Below are 25,285 nucleotides of genomic sequence, written 5' to 3' on the forward strand. Positions count from 1 at the left end.
CACCGAGCACTTCCGCCTCCACAGTTTCTTCTTCGGCCCTTCCTTCCAGTCCCATGGCCCGACCAGCGCCCTACTCAGGCGGAGCGGGGGAGTGCAATGGTTTTCTGTTACAATGTTCCCTCATATTCGAAATGCAACCTTCTCTATATCCCACAGATAAGTCAAAGATCGCCTACATCGTATCACTACTCTCTGGACCTGCACTTAAATGGGCTGAGACGATCTGGAACCAAGCCGGGCCGGTCATGAATTCCATCACTACCTTCACGGAGTATTTCAAAGAGGTGTTTGGACGTTCTGATGGGGAAGTAGCCGCTGGAGAGCAGCTGTATCATCTAAAGCAAGGTACTCTATCTACACAGGAATATGCTCTCCGGTTTCGCACTCTAGCAGCTGCAAGTGGATGGAATGAGAGATCGTTGTTGACCACGTACCGGCTCGGCTTGGAACCCACTCTCCGAATCCAGCTGGCCACATTAGATGATACAATGGGTCTGGAGAGATTCATCCAACATTCTCTCCGATGTTCCGATCGTCTCCGTTCCTATCAACAGGACACCATCACCCCCTCGTCTGCACTCCTCCAATCGCCTGAGTCAACAGCCTCTCCAGAACCAGAACCCATGATAATAGAGTCTGGAAGACTGACATCAGCGGAACGACAGAGGAGGCTGACCCGGGGTCTGTGTCTATACTGCGGTGTCAGTGGACACACCCGTATGGAGTGTCCCCTTCGTCCCATTCGGACTTCAGTGAGTGTATTCAGTACGAATATTGAACAATGTAAACCACTTACTACCACCGTACAAATAACTACTGCCTCTATTTCTCTCCTTGTCACAGCCCTCATCGACTCCGGGTCAGCAGGGAACTTCATCTCCCAATCCCTCTGTCGTCAACTCCACCTCCGTACTGAGGCGTCCTCGCATATATACCAGATACAACCGATAACCCAGTGCACTCGATCTTCGACCCGTATCCATCGACAATGCGAAGACATCCTTCTTCAAGTGGGGCTGTTACATCAAGAGAGGATTCAATTTCTGGTTCTGGAGGGTGCAAATATGGACATCATTCTAGGGCGCCCGTGGCTGGTGAAGCACGATCCCATCATCTCTTGGGGCACAGGAGAGATAAAGAAATGGGGATCTGGATGTACACCTACCTGTTTTCCAAATCTCCCTCTTCAAGGTCGGAACCCCATTTCTTTGTTTGCAACATCGGTCGAGAGCCCTCCTGAGAAGCAGTCTATCCACATTCCTAAGGAGTACAGCTCCTTTCATGATGTCTTCTGCCCCAAGAGAGCTTCCCAGCTACCGCCGCATCGGCCATGGGACTGCGCGATCGACCTAGTTCCAGATGCCCAGTTGCCAAGAGGTAGGATCTACCCGCTCTCGCTTCCAGAGAATCAGGCAATGGAAGATTACATAAGGGAGGCTCTGAGTCAGGGGTACATACGTCACTCAAAATCACCAGCCGCCTCAAGCTTCTTCTTTGTGGCCAAGAAGGACGGAGGGCTGCGTCCATGCATCGACTACAGGGTCCTAAATAACGGTACAGTAAAATACCGATATCCCCTTCCTCTGGTACCAGCCGCTTTGGAACAGCTCCGAGAAGCTAAAGTCTTCACTAAATTGGACCTCCGCAGCGCGTATAATCTGATAAGAATACGTGAGGGGGACCAATGGAAGACAGCATTCGTGACCCCTACTGGCCACTATGAATATGAGGTCATGCCTTACGGTCTGGTCAACGCCCCCTCCGTATTCCAAAACTTCATTCATGAAGTCCTCCGGGAGTTTCTTCACCACTTTGTAATAGTGTACATAGATGACATCCTCATTTACTCCCGGAGTGAGGCCGAACATCGCCAACACGTTGCGGAGGTCCTACACACATTGAGAGAACATCACCTCTACCTCAAAGCGGAGAAATGCTCATTCCACCAGAAGTCGATTCATTTCTTGGGATACATCATTGATCAAACCGGTATACGTATGGATGGGAAGAAAATTGAGGCTGTTCTATCCTGGTCAGAACCCACTTCCATTAAGGAGCTCCAGAGGTTTCTTGGGTTTGCTAACTTTTATAGACGGTTTATCAAGGACTACAGCAGGATTACATCACCTCTCACTAATCTCCTCAAGGGTAAACCCAAAGGACTGGAGTGGACCAAAGAAGCAGCCGCAGCCTTCCGCCTTCTTAAGAAGGAGTTCACAAGGGCCCCACTCCTGACTCATCCTGACCCAAATCTTCCTTTCGTGGTGGAAGTGGACGCATCCACCACCGGCGTCGGGGCAGTATTATCTCAACATCATGATACACCGCCCCGACTGCATCCCTGTGCCTATTTCTCTCGGAAGTTGAGCCCGGCGGAGCAGAATTACAGCATAGGAGACAGGGAGCTGCTAGCAATCAAGCTAGCCTTGGAGGAGTGGCGTCACTGGTTGGAGGGAGCCAAACATCCGTTCCAGGTGATCACAGATCACAAAAACCTCCAATATATCAAAGAGGCCAAGAGACTATGTCCACGTCAAGCCAGATGGTCACTTTTCTTCTCACGTTTTGATTTCTCCATTTCCTATCGTCCAGGACCCAAGAATCTAAGAGCAGACGCTCTCTCTCGTTTACACGAGCATCACGATCATGAAGAACTCCCAACGAAGATTCTTCCCGAACACATCTCCATTTGTCCGATCACCTGGAACGCTCCTCCAGTCGTTGCCACTCCGGAAGCCCCTGCTCCGCCGGGATGCCCTCCTCATCGGCAGTTCATACCACCTGAACACCGGGTAGATCTGATCCACTCCTTACATACCTCGCTAGGCACTGGACATCCAGGGATCAACAATACTCTCTCGCTAGTATCCCAACGATTCTGGTGGCCAAACATGGCAAGGGATGTGAGGCAATATGTTCAGGGCTGTAAGGACTGTGCCCAATCCAAGAGCCCACGTCATCTACCCGCTGGAAAGCTCCATCCCTTGCCGATTCCGAACCGTCCCTGGTCACACCTAGGAGTGGACTTTATCACTGATCTCCCTTCGTCAGAAGGTAATACCTGTATTCTAGTCATAGTAGATAGATTCTCAAAGTTTGTCAAACTAATCCCTCTGAAAGGTCTTCCCACAGCCTTTGAAACAGCCGACAATATCTTTAATCAAGTCTTCAGGTCATTTGGTATTCCAGAAGATATTGTGTCGGACAGAGGTCCACAGTTCATCTCACGTCTATGGAAAGCCTTCTTCAAGCTCCTAGGTGTGGCCGTCAGCCTCTCTTCTGGATATCATCCCCAAACCAACGGGCAGACAGAGAGGAAGATTCAGGAGGTGGGACGGTTCCTGAGGACCTTCTGCAGTGGTCACCAGAGCTCCTGGAGCCAGTATTTGGGCTGGGCAGAATATGCCCAAAATTCACTGCGGCAACCCTCCACCGGACTCACGCCATTCCAGTGCGTCCTGGGCTTCCAACCACCGCTCTTTCCCTGGGATGGCGAACCATCTGATGTCCCCGCAGTGGATCACTGGTTCCGGGAGAGCGAGAGAGTCTGGGACGAGGCTCATCAACATCTGCAGAGGGCAGTCCGTCGAAGCAAGGTAACCGCCGATAGAAGAAGGTCTGAAGAACCCAGATACACACCCGGACAAAAGGCGTGGCTATCCACCCGGGACATACGCATGCGACTGCCCTCTCGCAAGTTAAGTCCCCGATTTGTTGGTCCCTTCACCATCGTGGAACAGGTTAACCCCGTCACCTACAAACTACAATTACCCTCTCACTACCGTATTCACCCTACATTCCACGTATCACTCCTGAAACCCTATCACGATCCTGTTCTTCCCTCCACAGAGCCTGACCACGAAGAGGAACCCCCTCCTCCACTGCTCCTAGAAGAAGGAGCCGTCTACGCAGTGAAGGAGATCTTGCGTTCCCGACGTCGTGGTGGCCAGTTGGAGTACCTGGTGGACTGGGAAGGGTACGGCCCCGAAGAAAGGACATGGGTTCCCAGAGCTGATATTCTCGATCCTAGTCTCATGGTGGAGTTTCATGAGAGCCACCCTGAGTTCCCAGCGCCTAGAGGCAGAGGGAGACCACCACGGCGTCGGAGGTGACGGCCCTCAGGAGCGGGCCCTGGGGAGGGGGGTACTGTCATGGATTGGTCAGGCTCTCACGACCCCCACTCACGAAGATCACCATCACCTGACTTCTAATGAGCACACAGCTGCATCACATTCACGAGCACCAGATAAAAGCACAGCACTCCAGTCGCTCATTGTCCGGGCTCGTCTCGACGAAAGCGGACAACTGAGCGACCACTCAGCGTAGTCATCCTCAGCTAAACAAACGATTTACTTACCTGTTCTCTTTGTATTCCTCCTAGTCTTCCTGGTCCTCCCGAATCGTCCTGTCTTCCAGTCCTTCCAAGTCTGTGTCATCCTCTGTCAGCTGTATCTGGTGTGTGCTGTCCATCCTCGTGTATTCCTGTTACCCAGCCACGGAGGAAAAGACCCCAACATCATTCCTGATCCTCCTGGCTATCCTTCATGTGCTCCTTGTTGTCATTCAATAAACACCCTAACGTTTCCTTACCTCTGTCTCCTGTCCGCTTCATAACATCTGTATGGCAACACATCTTATGGTTTGTTGTAAACATGCACCCAGATGACCTGACAAGGAAGAGAAGACATTGCCGGACAAATGTATATTTTTGTTGGTGCACAAAAGTGTTCTTGGAGCTTCATATGATTACATTTGAATCACACTGGGATGTTTTGACAGTGTTTTGGTGACAGTGTTCTCATGACCCTCTCAGATGTCATCTAATATGTCATAAACTGTGTTTCGAAGATGAACAAAAGTCTCAGGGGATTTTAAAAACATGATGGTGAGTAATTAATAACATTATTATAATTTTTTGGCTGAACTAATCCTTTAATGTATTGGACATTGCAAGTGATATATTCAGAAGTCTAGTCAAGTAATGAGATATAAGCTGAATCCCAAATGAAACAACGAGCGAGCAGCACTACAGAATGTTACACTTGTTCTTTAGATGATCTTAGCAGCACGCTCTGTCTGCCATTAAACCACTTAACAAATTCTACTCGGTCTAGCCGAGGGCACGCAATTAATTCTCTGTTACTGAACCCCTGCTAATTTAATTGAGAGACTCATGCCTGGGGTGCTTCCTGTTTCCTCTGAACTGTGTTTGGGAGCAGTTTGTTGTGTGCCTTAACTTCTCCTGCTCCACCTATTGTTCCAAAAAAGGGCGGATGAAGGAGGAGTGGAGAGAGAGTCTGCTTAGGAAACGGAAAGTGCTGCACCTGCTGTCCCAGTGGAGCTCACTGTGCACAGAGCTGCCGCAGGACGACGACAACGCCAAACTCTTCCTCAAGGTACGCATGCAGAGAGAGGGAGAAGGAATTATTTTTGGAAATTCTAAAATGCTATGGCCCCTAAAGCTTTGGATTTCTTAATGCCACCTAATGAGGATGGCATCACATGATTATTGCTGCCTTCGGAGGCTGGCAAACTCCAAATAGTAAGTTTACATCTTACAGACGAGTGTTGCAAGTTTGTATCACAATTGCACATTTTCATATTGAAGATATTTTCACAGTTGGTGGAGAGCAATTTGGAAAAAAATATGCTACCCGTCAAAAGTTTGGGGTCAAATTTTATTTAAATTTTTTTTTTTTTAAATCTGTTTTTTAATCTGTTCATCAAGGTGGCATTTATTGAAATAAAAAAAAAAGTTATTTATTAGAATTTTTAATATCTGCTTATTTAATGTAGTTTCAAATGAAATCATTACTCAAGTCATTATTTATTTTTATTACTATTAATTATAACAATAATAATAATAATAATAATAATAATAATAATAGTAAATAGTGGTGTAACGGGTCACAAATCTCACGGTTCGGATCACACAACAGTTTTTGAGTCACGGATCGTACCATTTTTCGGATCAGCAAAAAAGGGAGGAGACAAATGTCATTTGCTTTCCTTTTATACAAAAATATCACTGCAAGAACCATTGGTTTTAACAAACACAACTTAGAACCTGTAATTTTAAGAAAAATTAAAATCAAGAAAGAACCAGCTGAAAAAAAGGAAAATATTCAAAACGAAAAATTACGTGACGTTAAAATAGTGTCCATACCCCTCCCATTTTGAGGTCGACCGCAGCTTGACGTAGGAGTACGGTTTCCCTGCCCACCAAATTGATTGACAGCTGCATATAAACATGTCTCCATAGTAATGCGTATAATCATCAACAAGACAGGACGTGCGCAAAGCAACCGGGAATAAAAGATCTGTTCAGTTTGCTAGGATCATCAATCATCATCAAATGGGATCAAGAATGAGTTTCACAAGTTTAACACATTTTTAAAACAGTGCATGTTTGTAATGAATTACAGCGATTTTACCGTCTTTATCACCACAGCCACGTGTCAGTACAATTATGAAAGAAGATACTTCAATCCCAGTTTGTGGACGTTACATCAGGTTTTTTTTGTACATTAACATAACGGATATCCATACAGTAGTTGATATTAATGTGTATCCTGTCTCATTTGCCGTGCAAAAACAGTGCAGAGCTAAATGCACGTGCTGTCTGTGTGTGTGTGTATCTGTGTGTGCGTGAACTTTGTAATGACATTGTGTGTGCATCTTTGCAACTCCACAACAAACACATCAAATAATCCTTGGAAAAGTTCTTACTGTTATATTTCTCACAAACGTTACGTGAGATCTGCTTCCTTCATGTCTGTCTGTTGCCTAATGCAGCCGAGGGCAGAGATTAAAGCACACTGACAGGCACATGGGTACGGTGGGCGAGGAGGACTAGCATTAAAGGCACAGTCCAAAAAAAAAAAAAAAAATGCTGGATGCTCAGAGCTAAAAATTACAAACTTTTGAAAGGTCTAATAAATAATCTGATGGGTGTTTTGAGCTGAAACTTTACAGACACATTCTGGAGACACAAAAGATTCATCTTAAATCTGGAAAAAGGGGTAAACTAGGTGCCCTTTAAAAAAAAGTGAGAATTATAAGATGTGAAGTCAGTTTTACTCGATATAACCTCAGAAACAACAACTCAAGAGGTCTTATAAAAAGAAAAGTCATAATTGTGATGACTGAAATGCTTTTTCTCAGAATTCGGAGTTCAGAATAGCAAATACAGATTGAGAATTGATTTAAGTTGAATAAACAATAAAAAGGCAATTGTTTCTGTGACATTTCTTATCAGAATTCTTACTAAAACTATTCTGGAAGTTTATATTGCAATTCTGATGAAAGTAAGTCCGAATTGTGGGATAAAATTAGAAAAAAAATATTAAAAACTCTAATTCAAATTTTATTTGACACGTACACAGTCATACAAGGTAGGAAATGCAGTAAAATGCTTACACAACTTGTAACCTAAAAATAATGACAATAATCATACAAAAATAATAATAATAACAGTAAGAAATAGAAATTCTTACTGTTATTATTATTTTTCTATAACAACTACAAGAAATACAATTTTTGTTCTTGTTCTTTAAAAAAATCATTGCCAGACAGATTCTTTAAAATGAAATTAGAAGTGGTTGTCAAAACATTCATTCATTCTTTTCGCCTTAGTCCCTTTATTAATCCGGGGTCGTGACAGCGGAATGAACCGCCAACTTATTGAGCACATGTTTTACGCAGCGGATGCCCTTCCAGATGCAACCCATAACTGGGAAACACTCACACACTCTCATTCACACATACACTATGGACAATTTTAGATCACCAAATTTACCTATAGCGCATGTCTTTGGACTAGCACAGGCATGGGCAAACTTGATCCTCGAGCGCCGGTGTCCCTGCAGAGTTTTGCTCCAACACTAATCAAACACACCTGAACACCCTAATTAGTGTCTTTAAGATCACTAGAAAGCTACAAGCAGGTGTGTTTGATCAGGGTTGGAGCAAAACTATGCAGGGACACCGGCCCTCCAGGATCGAGTTTGCCCATCCCTGGACTAGCACCTGGAAGAAATCCACGTGAACACGGGGAGAACATGCAAACTCCACACAGAAATGTCAACTAACCCAGCCGAGGCTCGAACCAGCGACCTTCTTGCAGTGAGGCGATCGTGCTACCCACTGCACCACCGTGACGCCCATAGTCAAACAATGCATATTTATTTATTTACCATCTGTTACAAATGTAATGTTAAGTGTCAGATTAATAAATTGTTAGATTAAGATGTAAAACAGCATAATATATTGTAAATGTTAAATCAATAAAATATTTTTGGGTAGTTATCAGCATACCAGTGTGCATATAAACTTACTGTAGTCAACCGTGTTTGTCTGCATGCTTGTATTTTTTTTTTCTGTCATATAAAGCATTGCATCCAATCCACAAGCTGAAATGTGAATATTGTGTTGATCTCATGTTTTCAGACCCTGTACAGGCACGTTCTAGATGATCTCTACGAGTTCCCCCCGCTAGAGAAGGATCTCAAAGAACTTCAGAAACTTCTACGGATGCAAAGGAGACAGTGAGTCACAAACACACGCTCATATCTGATCCAACATGCTGAATTTCATTAGTCTGAAATGATGAATTCCTCCTCAGCAACTGATCTCTGGGAAGCTCTGGTATGAGAATTCATTGTGGAGCCATTAATCATATTCGCACAATAACATCTCTTGCTCATGCTCTTAAAAATACAAAATGAGAGCTAGAAAAAGACTCATCTACATTTTGAATAAATCATGCTTTTAAGGGGAACTTTTTCTCCTTGCAGCTTTTATCGTGACATGAGATGGTTTTCTTGACTTATTCTCTGAAAGACGAGAGCTTCAGATCCACCAATGTAGTTTTATATGCTAGTTCAGAGCCTAGGTTTAAATCCGTTCTTTGTCTTTCGGCACCTAAAGCAACAGCTCTGAAGCAGGAAAAGTTGTTTTTAAGTTGCTAAAATATTGGGCTAGAAGTAAGAACTTGCTTGTTCAATTTTTTCAAATTAATTTTAATTTTTTTTTGGTAATATCATCTTCAACCATTTGACCTTTGACTATTCTTCTTTGAAATCTCCATCTATACAAATTATAGTGAGCTGCACAGAAATGTTGCACTTGCTTGCCATTGTCAAATCATTTCACCCGCTTTAAATGTTATCACCCAATTGAATGTACGTTATCAGTGGTTATCAGCTGATAGATATGGGCCAGTTGGGGCCTTCTGTGCCTACTAGTAGACTGAGGGGGCTGTTCTCATCCATCCACATGGTTAATCAACTATACTAATAGAGAAGACTTCAGATCTGTTTTTACATTACTGTGATGGTTGGGTTTAGGGTTGGGGCAGACGTTAATAAAATAACGTCTGTAGAGCAGCTGTAGAGTATGTGATCTATAGCTGAGTAATCATGTGGATGGATGATAACAGTCTTCTGAGCCTACCAGTAGGCACAGAAGGCCCCTACTGGCCCATATATATCAGCTGATAACCACTGATAACACCCATTCAATCGAGTGATAACATTCAAATCGGCTAATCATTTCCACTTTTTTTAATATAACTATATGAAAGCTGAAAATTGTCTGAAATAATTATAAAAGACCACAATTCAGAATTTTGACTGACTCTATGCTTGTTCTTTTAAAAATTGACTGTATCAGGCTGATTACATTTATGGACATACTTGATATGCACAAATATGTAAGAATATACAATAAGCCAGAGGCATATAGTCAATAACAGTAAAAATGACATAATTCAGCACAAAGTACCAGCTTAACCTTTGCCCATGGGAAGAAGCCATAATATTACAGTCATGCAGATTCTGATTCTGATTTTTGAGTGTTTCTGGATTATTTAAAATTATATTATATTATATTATATTATATTATATTATATTATATTATACTATATTATATTTAATTTTATTATATTAGATTATATCATATCAAATTATATTATATTACATTACATTACATTATATTATCAGAAATACCTGATTCATTACTATTAATCATCTTAACCATAGTGATTATACACACACATGCATACATTTATATAATAATAATTCCTTACATTTATATGTAGCACTTTTCTAGACAATGAAAGCGCTTTACACAATGGGGGTAATCTCTTCATCCACCACTAGTGTACAGCATCCACCTGGATGACGCGACGCGATGTCCCTTGAATCTGAGCTGAACTATTTTGAAACTTGACCGTTGCATGTGTGTTGAAATAGCTGGCGATCCGTAAACAAAGCGGCACGCGTCGCGTTTTCAACGTGGCTTTACACGCGATATGAGAAAATAAAGAGTTAACCTGATACAGTACACGCAGTTACAAGTAACAAAACACAACTAAATGCATAATTTGCAAGCTAGAGTAAACGAGGCAACAGTTTTAATCGCACGTACTTACACTTGTGAAATGGGGGAAGAAACTGATCCATGATGCACTGATCCATGTTCTGACAGTCTTTACTGATCCTTCCTTTAACAAACCGATGAAGTCTTCTTTTTAAGCATGTAATTTCCAGAAGCACTCGATCTGCTCAAGGCTGGGCTATATTGCTGAGGTTTCATCTTTAATTAGACTGTCAATAATATCCATCTGCACAGCATGACTTCATTCGACCGGTGTCTGTGTGTGTCTCTGTGTGTGTGTGTGTGTGTGTGTGTGTGTGTGTGTGTGTGGGGCTTTTTTTCTGTGTTAGTGGGCGGGGCCGCAGGTTTTAGATGTCCCGGGTTTGCACGCGCAACTACTTGTGTTTCGTAGCCGCGTCATCAAGAAACACCTAATGACTTGTTATCAAGACGACTCGTTTGAAGCACTATGAGTCGACTCTTTTATAGATGAATCAATAGTTTTAAACACTGTACACTTTCAGATTTAAGCCTTAGCTGGATATTTCACTTCACTTAGAGCTGTGTGACACACTACATGGAAGGGCATTATCAAAAACCCAAAATATGGGCTCTTTAAAAGATTAAACTGCCAGTTTTCTAATTACATCCAATAGTATCTGGATGCAACCTATATGATGCAAGCTGAGATTGCATCACTCAGGGATGCCTTGTCAGACACAATGCACTCAATTGAGTGAGTGACGTCACTGTGAATGGTAGGGTTAGGAGTGGGGTTAGGTGAGCGCATTAAAAAGCATTGGGTGCAGCTCAGATTGCACTGCACCAGGTTTGCATCCAGACCCCTCTCATTACATCTGATCAAATCGTTATTAAACTGGTAAGTGATATTCTAAGTCAATCTCTCTCTTTTGTGTAGATTGCAACTATGCAGTTTATTTATAAGGACAGTGCCTATTTTAATACAGTTATTTTCCTATCATAAATATAAATATATAAATATAGTTATTTCTTTAACAGTGTTATTCAGAGACCTCACCCCTGAACACCCCTTCCTTATCACAAACACAACAGCAGTCTGGTAGTGAATGTGCTGCTTTTTTCGGGATTAATTATTGTGATATCCCGATTGCAACAGAGAAATACTGTAGACTGTAACACTGTAAGAAGATATCTCTGTATGTCTGCCTTTCATGTCAAGGTTAGCCTTATAATCTTAAAATGTCAGCAAAATCAACTGTTCTGTCATCACTTTATTCATTACGCTATAGAGAATCATTCAAACACTAGCTCTAAAGTGAAGTTGGTGAATTACTAACCGCTTCTGCTGTTTTGATGTGAATGAACAGCGGAAGAAAGTAGTTCCTGATACAAAATGATTTTTAGACTCTCCGTGTTTGATTTTCTTTTTATATATACACAATTGTGCCGCCAAACTGTTGTATGAACGCAATATCACACTTGTAGCAGTGCGATGTGGCTGTACATGTAAATCAGCACTCGTGCGACGCTAAGGCTGTCCTCATGCCAATGCACGCCTCCCACACTACTCATGTGATATTGCTTTTATATATATATATATATATATATATATATATATATATATATATATATATATATATAAAACATAATAACATATATGATATATATATAAGATTTTAAGGGCATTTGTATTTATGAATCTTTCTGCATTATTTCTGCATCATTACTTTAAATTATAAATTATTTACTACTTTTCTGCATCCTTTTTTGCAAAACTGTAAAATTTTTTGCATCATTCTAATATTCTGATGTGCATGCTGACTGATCAGAACACAACCAAATGGATGAATGCTGTCCAGTGATCTTCATAGTTGACAATATAGCCCAGTTGGCCTCTGCTGTACATCACACACCTCTTCATGAAAGGCCAATGATTAATTAGAGAGGCATCAGATGGAGAAAACGGAGACTATAAAGCTCTCTGTGATTGCCTGTTTAATCAGAATGAGGTGTGCATGGACGAGGATGTTGTGCGCTTTCATTTCGATGAAGGAATCAGTAAATCACGTCATGTCAACCTTTAATGTTAGCGCTTATGATTCAGCCTGATCTGAATGAGAAAAGGCTTTTTTACAAGCGCTCCTCGCAGCGGGTGGGAGATGCCATCTTGCAGTATTGATATAATGGCACATTTTTATTTCGGGTGGTTCATCCTTTTTTTTTTATTTCTCTCTGTCTTTCAGCACGGTGGATGAATACTCTCCACAGAGGAAGGTAAGAGTTAAGACCATCTATTTTACTACCTGCACTGAATCTCAATGAATGCACCTCAATGCACAAAAAAAAAAGACATGCGCTGCTTGTTCAAACTACTTATTTACTGTAAAATAAGCTGAAACAACACAATTCTTGAGTTTTTTTGGGACAACTTCATTGATTTGTTCAATCCACTTAAATTTGTAAAAACTGATAAGTTAACTTAATTCTTTTACATTATTCTAACATAAATCGATTGTGTGGAACCCAATTTTTACAGTGCTCTCAGTAAACCCTTTGTGGTTTGAAGAGTATCACAGAAAACTGATATTGACAGTCAAACAGTGGAAATGCTAACATACGTCAGTCTACTGTACATCTGTATATTAGTGAGGAATACTGATGGAAAGCAAAAAAAATGGGCTTATTATTTAAACCTGACAACTGCTTTCACATTAGACTTTAAGATCACTGGAATTTTTTCTCTGATCCTGACGTCAGATTAAATAGACTGTATAAAACATGCGCTTGTGGAATAAGCTGACAGGGTGCCAATAAAGTTAATGATGTGGAAAGTGAAATAAGGGTAATGAGCAAAAATCTAGTTTGCGGATTTTCTTAAAGGTACAGTTCACCCAAAAATCATTTATTCTCCCTCCCCGTGTTTCAAACCGGTATGAGATTTGTTTCCTGTGTTGAACACAAAGAAATATTTACTGAAGAAAAAAATAGCCACTGTCTATGCTTCCATCCACTTGATGCACACACATTTAGAAAAATCTGGGAAAAAATTGTTGGATAATAAAAAGTGAATAAAAGAAACTACCATTGAAACACATTTATTGAATAAATTTCAGCATATGCATGAAAAAAAATTATAATTTTTGTTCATAACAGATCATGTGATTGTCGTAACAGAGCAAATTGCTTTTGAAAGTAGTCATTTTGTTCTCTTTGACTTATTGGATGCAAATTGTGCTTTATTCGCAAATGTTTTATGCACTATTACAGTTTTTGTGCATCTGAAGTCTAATTTACATCTTTGGAGTGAAACATACTGTAGCCACTGATTTGCACAGTATGTTTGGTTCCTACTATGGAGGCCATTGGCTGTTTTTCATTTTTCAGAATTTTTCGTTTTGTGTTCAACAGTAGAAAGAAATTCAGAAAAGTTTAGAATCATGTGAGTGTGAGAAAATGGTGGGAAAAATGTCCATTTTGGGTGAACTACCCATTTAAAACGTTTGTGAACTTAAAGGGATAGTTCATCCAAAAATGAAAACATGCTAGTTTCAAAGATTTTTTTTTTCAACAAAAGATTTTAAAATATTTTAGTTGTAAATGCAAATAATCAACTCTGGTGTTGTTCAAATTTCAAATGCTTATTGGATGCTCTTGCAGAACAAAACATAAAACATAAATATCCAGTCAAAAAAATTGTCTTAATTACTTTTACTTTTTACCAAAGACACCCCCTGGTTAATTTAAAACAGTCCAATAATAAGCAGAGCAAGCCATCACAAGCAAATTGGGGGGAAGATCAACCAAGAAATACATAAACTAAATAAACACTGAATAAATTATAATCTATAAAATCATGATTTGAGATGTAATCCAAGAAGTCATAACCTATGTGAGAGTCCAAAAATTACATATAGGCAAACTAAATGAATCCATGTGGCTACTTGTGAACCACTTGTGAGGTCTTATGAAATGAAACAATCAGTCTGTGCAAAGAAAATGAACATTATTTACAGCATTATTACGAGCAACATCAGCTGTGTGAGTTTGCCTCCACATGACTCATTATTCAACAGAAAGCTTGTGCTGTGAGCATGCTCTGTGCTGTTTCCCAAATGCATCATAAGCCTAAGTAGATCATAAAAATGACCATATGACTGATCTCAATGTTTCTCAAAAGCATCATAACTGAGTCGTTGTAGATCTATAACTGCTCACAGAACAGAGATATTTCATAACGTCACCTGCAGGAAAGTAAGCAGATTACACTATTTGCTGTGTGATTACAATTATAGGTTTTGATTGTACATTATTTTACTCTAAATTACTCTTTTGTAATGAATTTATGAATGAAATAATGTAATCTATTTCAATGATTGCACAAAAAGTGAATCAAATATGTAGGAAATATGCTTCAAAGTCTGATAAAAATAGAAATAAAGATATGTAGGTGCTTTATATTGACCTTATTCTTTCTCGTATAAGAGTGGACACAGCCATTGGAAACTTACTGGCTCGTGGCTGCTTGTCTTATTCGCTTCCATTGATTTTTAGCCTTAAAGAAACAGCTTGTTACACTGATTGATATTGCGGACTGCTTTTCTTTTTTTATTACTTTTTATAATTTATTACATGTTTTTTAGTTTCATTTATTATTGTAACCACACTTGTTTTTAGAGCAAGTGGTTTGACTTATTGTTGCTGTTTGTTATTCTTAGTCATTTCCCCCATAGGCAAAGTAATGAATCCTTAAATAATCACATACAAAAAAAATATTTTGTATTGCAAATTAGGCGAATGGACTTGATATCATGATTATCAGGTTAAACATTCAGGATAGGACTCTATTTAATGGTATATTTCAGCAAATAGACAGCGACTCCTGTGCGCATGTTCCTGTTATGTCCATTTAATTTGGAAGCCCAACCCTTGACTGTTGAAGAGACCCAAGACTTTGGATTAATGATTGATTAAAGTCATGTTGTTTTTATTTATTTTTTTCCAAATACCAATTGTTTCACCTTATAAAACTTAGTGCATGATCAGGAGTCACATGCATTCATTTAGTTTTACCTATATGCCTTTTTTGGACTCTCTAATTTCTAGTAACCATTGACTTGCATTTCATGAAATAGCAAGAACTACGATTTTAGCTTAAAATCATGTTCTACTTGACAAAAAAAAAAAAAAGATCTACATCTTGGATAGCCTGAGGGTGAGTAAATTAACCATAAATGTTTATTTTCTGGTGAACTGAAAATAAACTAATTGACTTAAGACTGGTCAAAAATAATGTAAATAGTCAAGCAAAAAAAAATTATGACAGTTTTTGATGCAAGAAATGTGCTACAACAGAAATATACTACCGGTCAAAAGTTTGGGGTCAGTTTTTTAATGTTTTTTTTTTTTTTTTTTTTTGTTCATCAAGGTGGTAATGTAAAAAAATTTTAAATTGTTAAATATTTATTACTATTATTGTATGTAGTTTAAAAAATGCTATTATTGTGTTTATTACCATTAATAATAATAATAGTAATAATAATAATAAATATCAGAGTGATTTCTGCAGGATCATGTCACTTTGGAGACTGGAGTAATGAAGCTGAAAACCCATCTTTAAAATCACTGGAATAAATGATTAAATTAAATGATAAACTACTTTTAAAGAGTTATTTTAGATTTTATCAAATAAATGCAGCCTTGGTGAGCAGGAGAAGCTTATTTTAAAACATTTAAAAATCTTACTGACCGTAAACTTTTGACCGGTATGTAGTATTTCATACTATAACATGTACTGTACGTTGTAGTATTATTTAGCATTTATATAAAAATCTGTCAGGTCTGTTGAACACTTGATGTTTCAATTATTGATATTTAGGTTGGGATTTTTTAATGAATGCATTCTAGTTTAATTCAATGTTAATTATTTAATATATATATTTTTTATTTTTATCATATTTTACAGTACTGAAGTCTACACATGTAGTAGTTTTAATACATTTATGACCTGTCGACCACTTTTTGAACTTAAACAATTGTAAATATTAAATGAGTTGGAGCACATACTTATGTTTGGCCTCGTTTTAAGAAGATTCTTTCCCTTATTACAATAATAATAAAAATCATAATAATAATAATAATAATCATAATAATTATTTTCCTCACGATGGTGCCTTTGGTTCCCCCATAGTCTTAAGACATGTGGTATAGGTGAATTGAATAAACTAAATTGGCTGTAGTGTATGTGTGTGAATGAGTGTATGGGTGTTTCCTAGTGTTGGGTTGCGGCCGGAAGGGCATCTGCTGCGTAAAACATATGCTGGAAAAGATGGCGGTTCGTTCCGCTGTGGTGACCCCAGATTAAAAAAAAGGGACTAAGCCGAAAAGAAAATGAATGAATGAATGAATAATTATAATAATAATACTAATTATAATAATAATAATAATAATAATAATTATTATTATTATTATTATTATTATTATTATTATTATTATTATTATTATTATTATTATTATTATTATTATTCTAAAGACATTAACTAATAAAAAAGTGTTTAAAATGTAGTAGGTTAAATTAGAATACCATGTATCATACCATTTTCAAATATAGAATGTAATGTACAGTATATTTCCCATAGAATTAAATGCATATTTCTCTAAACTTTGGGGTTTGAGGGAAGCTGGTGTGTGGGTTGTTTTCCAAATTGAAGGTTAATAAATCAAATAAAAAGAAATAGTAAGAATTTATTAGATCACAATATGCAATGTTTTCCACGTCTGTCTAACGTTTGACCATGTACATCATGATGAGTTTGACTGTCATTTCTTTTTCTGTCAAAATAAACCCTGTGCAGTTCCAGAAGGCTAACAACAATATTTTAATGTCCAAGAGTGAGATGAAGTCTCCTTCAAATTACCATCTTTACAATGTCCAGCTTTCACCATCACTTTAGGCTGTGTGTTAGTTTGTGTGTTTATCATTAGCAACAATATTCTGCTTGCTGTCATCCAGAATAAAGCTCTGTTCCACCAGCTCAGTCTGAAGGAGAACTGGCATCCCGTGAGAGGAGCTCAGAGAGAGAGGAAAGAAGGTAAGCTCATAAAATATTCCTCTCATTTTTCTCTCATCACGCTCCGACTGCCTGCAGAGCTGCTGAAGATATTGGCAGATTCTTCATTAATAACAGCATGAGAAATCTTGTTTTATGTGTGTGTTTCAGTGCTGTGTCGTGTGTACGTGACCGTCGACTCGTATGTTAGCGTGAGGACACACAGTGAGGTGTGTGTCCAGGAACTTCTGAGGGCCGTGGCTGAAAGACTGGACTGTGCTGAAGACGACATGGTGCTGATGGCCCTCACATATCCTGGAGGTCTGAAAGAGTACATATTGACTGACATCTGCTGCTGTGTGTTTGTTTATGAGGCAGCTCTGTCTGCAGGGGAGGGGCGGGGGGGCTTTCAAAGAAGTCATTAGGGAACAACAGGGTTAAATGCCCCATTTTCTGATACTAGTGTTAATGGAGAGTGCATTTATTTTATGTTAGTGACAGGGTATGACATGTGCTTGTCCTTCAGGCAGTAAAAATAAGACCAAGGTTGTGGTGATTTTGATTGTGGTGTGTACTGTAATTTATAATGTAATTTATTCTGAAGCAGTATTTTATATTAGCTATATTTGTGATTTATTTTTTTTTTGACATACTTAAATTAATTTCAAAGGTAATTTTGCTGATAGGTGCATTGAATGCAATGATACAATATGGTATATTGTCCTCTGGTGTCTAAATATCTGATATCTTCTATTCATCATGTATACTAATGATTGTTAGAGTTTGTACAAAATTGTCATGGTGATAGATCATAGGAAGGCTTCCCCTACCCCAGTATGACAACTAATAAAGGTGCAGTAGGTGATCTGCCTAAATGCTAACCGGTTAGCATAATATCTTTGAAACACAATCTCTCCCCTGCTGTTTAAAGTCATGCCTCCTGAAATCACTCGAACGTGCACATTAAGGATGACAGAGACCCACTACGTCATTCGCCAGCCAGAGAACTTTAAAGTACTTTAGAAATACTACAATTCTGATTGAAATTTTACTTTATTATGACTCGTTTCCACTGAGTAGTACGGTTTGGTTTGGTACAATTTTATGGCCGTTTCCACTGTAAAAAGGCGTACCGAACCGAAGCGTACCACTTTTTCGGCACCCTTTTGAAAGGGTACCAAACATGAAGAAAGCGTACCACAAGGCGGAGCTACATGCGCAGCTGAACGCTGTTGGTTTACAGAGATTTGTCATTCGTACACATTTTGTTTAAAATACACAGCCGAGAAGATTACAGCGTGATAAAATATACATATAAGAACGAGCCATGGTCCACTCAGGCTCAAACAAACCTTGTCTTCGTCTTGATGAACAGCTACAAAGCCAAAAAGAAGAGCAGATTTACCCTGTGCCCAGTCTAAAGCGCGAGCGGTTTCGCTTTCTTGCTTACATTCGCCGCGCGTCTACATTTGAAATAACAAACTTTTTGAGCGCATGATAATAACATGTGCTTGATTATTGATGTGCTTTTGAAAGCCGATCCTGTCAGACACTGACAAACGCGAGAGTGAAGCGTGAAAAAAAAAAGGAGAAGCCAGAAAAATGGAGAACACATTTTTTTTTTCAGCAAACATGAACAAAATGCCATGTTTAACGTAAACTATTATCATCACCTTTTATAATCACAATATAATAACAGGCTAGGCGGAATAGCGCTATTTACTGATGTTTTGTTGTTAAACTAAATAAAAATCGACATTATCGATGCTGTAAAATGTCCCTCACATCAATCTTTTCAGTGGCTGAACAACCCTTCTGTGGATATAGCTCATCTGTAACAACACAATCTACATCAGCTTTGCATGACTAAAATAGTTTTAAAATAATATGACCTGTCTAAAAGAAATCCTTCAGCCATGGTGTCATCCTTCCTGCAGCGTGCAAAAGCAACTTCAATATTGATTCAGGATTTTAAAAAGTTTTAATTTAGCATTTGTTTTACCGCTGTGACTCTCTTGTGTGCACGTGAATGCGCAGCGCGCTTGCACGCACAAACGGCAGGACTGCGTGAACGGCTGCAAATGTACATTTGACAGACAGTTTGGGCTACTTATCAGAATTATGGGATTTGTCAGCCCGACAAATTGTAATTGGATGAACATTTTTAGTCTTATGCCTTACCCAGAATAAACAATTCATATAAATACATTTAGATTATTTACTTTAATCAGTACTATTGGAATGTGAAGAGACTTTCAACCAGCACAGCAAAAAAAATGTTTCTTTAGACAATGTTTTATCTATCTGCATTGTAGCTTGGTATGGTAATCTGAGTCTGTCAAATGAGAACAGGTTGAGTAGCCTTGTGAAGGTGGCAGGCAAGATCATCGATTTTAACCAAACTGGTCCAATGGTAATTTACCGTAATTATGCCTTAACGAGAGCTCAGGGTATCAAATGCACCTCAGATTACCCATTGTACTCTGTGTTACAGCTGCTGCCACCAGGATGTCGTTTTAGAGTTCCTATATGCAGGACAAGCAGAATTAGAAATGATTTTATTATGGTGGCCATTAGGTCACTAATTGAGTCCAGCGAGGAGAGAGATGCATCTAAAAAATTATTATTGTGTGTTTATGGTAAAAATTTGGTAATGTGTACATGGAACTTCGCCTATGTTATGGCACGTTGCTGCAATTTTACTTTCCCTAAACAGGTTCTGAAATAGAATAGTTGGCCCAGATACAACTATTTGAATATCTGGAATCTGAGGGTTCAAAAAAACTAAATCTAAATACTGAGAAAATCACTTTGAATTGACTATATAAAGGGCTTAGCAATGCACTTTAGTAATCAAATATTGAGTTTTGACATGTTTACAGAAGGAAGTTTACAAAATATCTTCAAGTAACTTGGTTTTTGCTTAACATTCTAATGATTTTTGGTACAAAAAAAGAAAAGATATTTCCAGACTAGTGCCAGAAATATACCCGTGCAAATTAAAGGCATAGTTCACCATCCAAAGAATCTAATTCTATCCCCTTGTTCTGAAGAAAGCTAAAAACATGTACAGTAACTTCCATAGAATTAGTTTTTCCTTCTATGGAAGTCACAGGTTTTTGTTTTCTTCAAAATACCCTCTTTTCTGTTAAACGGAATGAAGAAACTAATAGTGGTTTGGAACCACTTGAGGGTGAGTAAATAGTGAATGAAATCACAGTATAATTTTTGGGTGAACTATCACTTTAAGACTAGGGTCATAAGTGGCCATTGGTGCCCAAATAAATTATTATTTTTTGAACCTATTTTCTGTGTTTTTCTCTTTTTGTTATTCTCTGACATTCACACTTCCTCTCCATTGTTATTCCTCTCTCCCTCTCTCTTCCTCCAGAGAAAGCTGTGCTTGAGTCGGATCAGTGTGTGTTCTCGTCTTCACTCAGTACTGCTGAGAGGCTTCACGTTTTCAGAAGAGACCTGACGGAGATCATGGTGAGACTCAGAAACATGAACTAATGGTGTGGAAATCTGGCCTACATCTGACTGCACACATTCCAAACTTTTCTTCCTCTAAACTTTTATGCTAGAATTAGTGATTGACCTCATTTATCTGAGTATGAAGTTTAGCTTAGTAGACAGATTAATCCTCATCAGCATGCGCATGTGTGTGTATTGTGTTTTCCCAGAGTCCATTCACTGATAATGGGCAGCAGTGTTCGGGAAAGATGCTGAGCATGAACACATGGGATGTGTCAGTGTCGCTCACTAACTGCGACTGGAGTCTCTTCAGTAACATCCACGAGGTAAAGTCTGCATTTCACACAGTACAGCTCTAGAGAAGATATCTTTTAAAGTAGAGTTTACAAAACTAATACAAAGGACACTTTTCCATTGTCATGCTTAACAGTTCTAAGAACAGTAAAGTATGGTTCTAGTTGTGTTTCCATATGAGCCTGATACGGCACTCTAAGAATTCAAACCATTCTCTGCTAAGCACAGTTAGACAAGAGTGCTGAACTGTGCTGGACTGGTAGAGTTTGAGTGTGTATGACATCAGCACATGTTGCTTGGCTGCCAGTTTCTCCATAGCTGGCTAGGCAGCCCTTTTTATTTGTATTTTTTCCCGTTATTTCACAAAGTATATATCAGAGTCCCAAAAGCAGAAATATCTGTTCATTTTCCATGTTGCTGTTTTGTAATGAAGTCTGCACTGCACACTTGCAATTTTTCAATTTTTAGTGGTTGATCTTATCATTTAGAAGAACATGATTTGCACTCATTAAATAATTACTTTATATTGCTTTATTTTACATTCTTAGGAGATAAAAAAACACACGCAACAATGCTTTCCTCAGTGCGTGACACAATCTTCTCACTCCACCTTCTAATTCCACAGTCAATGACATTATGTCATTAATTAGACCAGTGTTTCCCAACCCTGTTCCTGAAGGCACACCAACAGTACACATTTTCAACCTCTCCCTAATCAAACACACCTGAATCAACTCATCAGAAGATTAGAAGAGACTCCAAAACCTAAAGTTAATGGGTCAGATAAGGGAGACATTCAAAATATGTACTGTTGGTGTGCCTCCAGGAACAGGGTTGGGAAACACTGAGTTAGACGACTACTTAATAGTTAAAAACATTGTCATTTACATTTCTATATAGCTAACAACACGAGGAACATCTCCTCCACCTGTTAAGATTATCCAATTCCTCATTTAATCCTCTTGGTGTAAGTGATCACTTACACCAAGAGGATTAAATGAGGAATTGGATCTTTCAGTGTTTCTTTAATGTCTAAAAATAAAGGCAGCGACTGGCGCATTTGAATTAAAGAGTTTCTTTATCAGCACTACAGTGGAAAATTAAACTATTTCCATGCTGACTAGCCTGGATTGCCTCGGAATGGAAGAGAAACCGAACCATTTGGCCCGGATGTGGAAAAGCAGCAAAAGGATAGTCTACAGAATAAAGGGGATAGTTCACCCAAAAATAAAAATGTACTCACACTCAAATAAACGTTTATGAATTTCATTCTTCTGCACAGCACAAAACAATAGTTTTTTTTTATACCATTCTTCAGTATATCTGGCTTTATGTTCAACAAAAGAAAGAAATTCATACAGGTTTGGAACGAAGGTGGAGAATGAGTAAATGATGAAAGGGTTCTCATTTTTGGGAGAACTATGCCTTTAAAGAAACTCAACAGTTGCTTTATGTACTATTAGTCAGAAACAAAATGGCAGAAACAATCAGAACTTTGTAGAACTACAGAAACAAAAATGCATATCCCAACATTAAAGGCCAGCTGACACAAATATCATAAATTACCCACCATCTTTTCATTCCAAAATCCATAAGGTCTTTGAAGTACCACAATGAAGTTATTTTGTACATTCAGATAACTTTGAGGTTTGCTATTTTTTACCAGGAAAAGAATATCTGTTTATAGAAAAATGTAAAGTAACCATATTTCTTTGATTATCTTTTTTAACTTTTAAATGCATTAACATTGTTGTAGAAATTTGGCACATTTTTATTGAAAATATGTGTTTAGAATATAAGCAAAAGTGGATTTGGAACAAATTTATTATGAGTAATTCATAACAAACCTTTAATGTTGGGTTGAATTATGCTTTTAAATGCAGAATGATACTGATGTTGATATTGTCCTCACCCTGCAGCAAGAGTTGGTGTATTTTACTCTGAGTCGTGAAGCGAGCTCTGGCCACACGGTGGCGCTGGAGCAGCTGTTGCAGCGCTGTAATGAAACTCAGCAGTGGGTGATGACTGAAGTCCTTCTGTGTCCAACCCTCTGCAAACGAGTCCAGCTTTTCAAGAAGTTCATCAAGATTGCTGCACAGTAAGTACACATGAAGGAAAGCACATTCATTGACAGAAATAACCATGTCTGCATCTCAATCAGCTTCCAAGTTCAGTGGTTAGGGCATTGATATGGTAGTCAGCTATTTTGAGAACAGTCCCAGTTGCAAATTTCCTTTAAATGTATTGAAAACTTTACTCCCTGAAAAGTCCCATAGTGAAAATCAAGAAGCAGCAATGTTCACTATGTCCTCTTAACGGAAGTTCTGAAGCTCAAAATATGAATAACATGAACCGACTCGCCACATAATAATTCCTTCACTTTCGTCAGTTGGTGAAGTTTTGTTACTTGCCACTGTCACCACTGGCTTGCTTGGTTTGGGGTTTGTGGAGCTGCGCATCGGTGGATTTGCTCTTCAGTGTTTGGACTTTCAGCAGTGAAATTTACTCTGAACTGAACTGAACTAAACTGAAATTCAACTCTGAACACTGGACTGACACAGTTTTAATCTACTAGAACTTCTATGTTAAGCTGCTTAGACCCCACCTACATCGTTAAAGCGCTATAGAAATAAACTTGAATTGAATTGAAACATGAATAATGGCTGTGTCTGAAAGCTGGTCAGTCGTTGCCTTGCTGCCCTATTATCCCATTACCGCCCTAAGAAGGCAGCATTTGTGTATGAAGGCACTTCGTAAATCTGATTTCCGATTTGAATCATGTACAACTAAACAGAGATATATTTGTGGAGATCTAAGAGAATATTTGCTTAGTTTAAAACTTCTTGATAGAAATGCCATCAAAAGTGGAAAACATTGAATTACACGCACACGTTAATAACCAACACCTTTGGAGGACACTCGACACAGAAGTATATTGGCCTCAAATTGTCTTTAACTGGGCATCCAGCAAACTCATTTTGGTCACTTGCATCCTAGATCTTGTCTTTTTGGACATGACCCAAAGTTCATGAACATAGCTGAGAGTAGGAACACAGATTGAGCAATAAATCGAGAGCTTTGCCTTTCGGTTCAGGTCTTCTTTACCACAACAAATGGTACTGTACATCAACCGGATAGTTGCTGCCGCTGTAGCAATACATCTGTCAACCTCATGTTCCATCCTTCCCTCACTCTTGAACAAAACTCAAGATACTTGAACTCCTCCTTAAGGGGCTGAAGCATCGACAGTTGGGCAGTGGTCTGGCCAGGGCCATGGCAAGCCGATCTTTAGACACAATTTTCAATTCTTTTTGGACTGACTACACGCCTAGTACACTGTTTTATAATACTTCTATTTATAATTTAAAGATTGTGAGTCCATAGACTATGAAATTAACATAACGTTTTTCAGATGTTAGTATAATTTAAGTATGTTAAGTTAGTATAGTCTAAGTATGTTAAGGATATCTATTAGAAAGTGTGATTCAAAACAGTGACAGAATTTGCATTAAGATGATATAAACATTCAAAGCTTGCAGTTTGTCACTTTTGCCAAAATTGATCAATAATTTCTTTTTGACATCACCGCATACTTCAGTTTCTCATCAAATCTTCTGACCAATTCAATGCTCTCTAGTGTCTAATATGTCCCACCCTGTTTTCATCTTTCAGATGAGATTACATCAAACATTGAATAAAAAAGCACTTCATGGGACCTTTAAATGTACAGCTGAAGTCAGAATAATTAGCCCCCCTGAATTATTTGTCCCCGTTTATTTTTTTCTTCAATTTCTGTTTAACAGAGAGCGGATGTTTTCGACACATTTCTAAACATAATAGTTTTAATAACTCATTTCTAGGCCCACATGGAATCTGCGCGCAAATTTTTAGCCCATCATTCATTCTGTTTATTTACTTGTGTAAATGTGTGTTAATCTATATTTATTCAGTTAATAAATTTATTTGAGTAATATTATTGACTAATATGAAAATATTCATATGATTAATGTTCAATACAGTTTGTAAAGTCATATTTTCTGTCTTTTAGTAGATATATTATTTGAGAGACTTGCTTTGTTTACCAAATAAAGTGGATCTTATTGGATTTGCAT

The 25,285-nt window shown here is 38.6% G+C and overlaps 1 protein-coding gene across 2 annotated transcripts in view; it reads left to right on the forward strand.

Moving 5' to 3' along the window:
* rapgef5b (Rap guanine nucleotide exchange factor (GEF) 5b) overlaps positions 1-25,285 on the forward strand; it is a 128,317-nt gene that overhangs the window by 95,732 nt on the left and 7,300 nt on the right. Inside the window, exons 13-20 of one of the 2 annotated variants that reach the window (XM_056475212.1) lie at positions 5,252-5,396; positions 8,449-8,546; positions 12,603-12,633; positions 17,369-17,447; positions 17,577-17,726; positions 20,797-20,894; positions 21,089-21,205; positions 23,093-23,271. In XM_056475212.1, the coding sequence (XP_056331187.1) occupies positions 5,252-5,396; positions 8,449-8,546; positions 12,603-12,633; positions 17,369-17,447; positions 17,577-17,726; positions 20,797-20,894; positions 21,089-21,205; positions 23,093-23,271 (897 nt within the window). The remainder of the gene's footprint in view (positions 1-5,251; positions 5,397-8,448; positions 8,547-12,602; positions 12,634-17,368; positions 17,448-17,576; positions 17,727-20,796; positions 20,895-21,088; positions 21,206-23,092; positions 23,272-25,285) is intronic. The other variant, XM_056475213.1, reaches the window with a different exon arrangement.

Source organism: Danio aesculapii, chromosome 16, assembly GCF_903798145.1.
Source record: "Danio aesculapii chromosome 16, fDanAes4.1, whole genome shotgun sequence".
NCBI classification, from domain to species: domain Eukaryota; kingdom Metazoa; phylum Chordata; class Actinopteri; order Cypriniformes; family Danionidae; genus Danio; species Danio aesculapii.